The sequence below is a fragment of the Tigriopus californicus genome, chromosome 2, assembly GCF_007210705.1.
Source record: "Tigriopus californicus strain San Diego chromosome 2, Tcal_SD_v2.1, whole genome shotgun sequence".
Classification (NCBI taxonomy): Eukaryota; Metazoa; Arthropoda; class Copepoda; order Harpacticoida; family Harpacticidae; genus Tigriopus; species Tigriopus californicus.
In genome coordinates this window covers 4,949,833-4,950,700 of record NC_081441.1, presented here as the reverse complement: position 1 = coordinate 4,950,700, position 868 = coordinate 4,949,833, and the positions used below count along the sequence as shown (strand labels likewise).

The 868-nt window shown below is 55.4% G+C and overlaps 1 protein-coding gene across 1 annotated transcript in view; it reads left to right on the top strand.

Annotated features, from left to right (window-relative positions):
- Positions 1-868, top strand: part of LOC131893532 (splicing factor 45-like) — a 2,964-nt gene that overhangs the window by 960 nt on the left and 1,136 nt on the right. Inside the window, exons 3-4 of the mRNA XM_059243588.1 lie at positions 76-435; positions 631-830. Of these exons, the coding sequence (XP_059099571.1) occupies positions 76-435; positions 631-830 (560 nt within the window). The remainder of the gene's footprint in view (positions 1-75; positions 436-630; positions 831-868) is intronic.

The window sequence follows — 868 nt, the reverse complement described above, 5'->3', positions numbered from 1 at the left end:
ACGCCTTGGCCACTCTTTTTGTATTGCCGGGAGTTCCGTTGTGTTCATATTTTCTTGGTGTGTCTCTCTTGACAGATATGAAAGACACTAAATCTTCGGGCCCACCACGCGATCGGGATGAAGATCGACGGCGGTATTCTGAGTCAGCCCGGGATCGAGCTCGTGAGCGATTCTCTCGCGATTCCGACCCCTATGCCCGTCGACCCGATTCGGGCGGTGGGTCCGGGCCTAGTTCGAGTTCGGGTTTGACCGGCAGTGGACTCAGCCCCGCCACTTCAGGGTTCGGTCGACGCCCCAAGATGAGCGACGATTATTCGGATCCCGAGGACGAGGATGACAGTAATCATCACCACCACCATCATTCTGACCCCTCTGGCTCGCGACGCGATCGGAGCCGGTCTGGCCGACGATCGACCTCGGGACGAAATTCTGGCTGTAAGCGCTTAAATTCTCGAATCAATTTTCGTCCTTTCATCGGCTGACCCCAATGCATCGGCCCTGAATCCCCAAGCCAGTGATTACCACTGCTTCTTCTACTACTACTACTACTTCTTCTACCGAAGCGAAGAAAGACTCTCAGAGCTAATGTTGCCGCTTTTCGTGGCTCTTTGCTTCTTCTCGTCCTCACAGCTATGGGTAGTTCATCCTCCTCCTCCTCCGCCGGAGCAGCTATCGCACCGCCCCCCAGTCTGATGGAGGCTGTCAGCTCACCCAGTGGTAGTCACGCCTCCTCAGAAGAGAGCCCATCCACCACCAAATTGGCCAATACGCTAGCCAGTGGAGCGGGATTGGGCGTGGCCGCCAAAATCATGGCCAAGTATGGCTACAAGGTGAGTGTTCGAATTGTGTCTCACTGCTTCAGACCCAT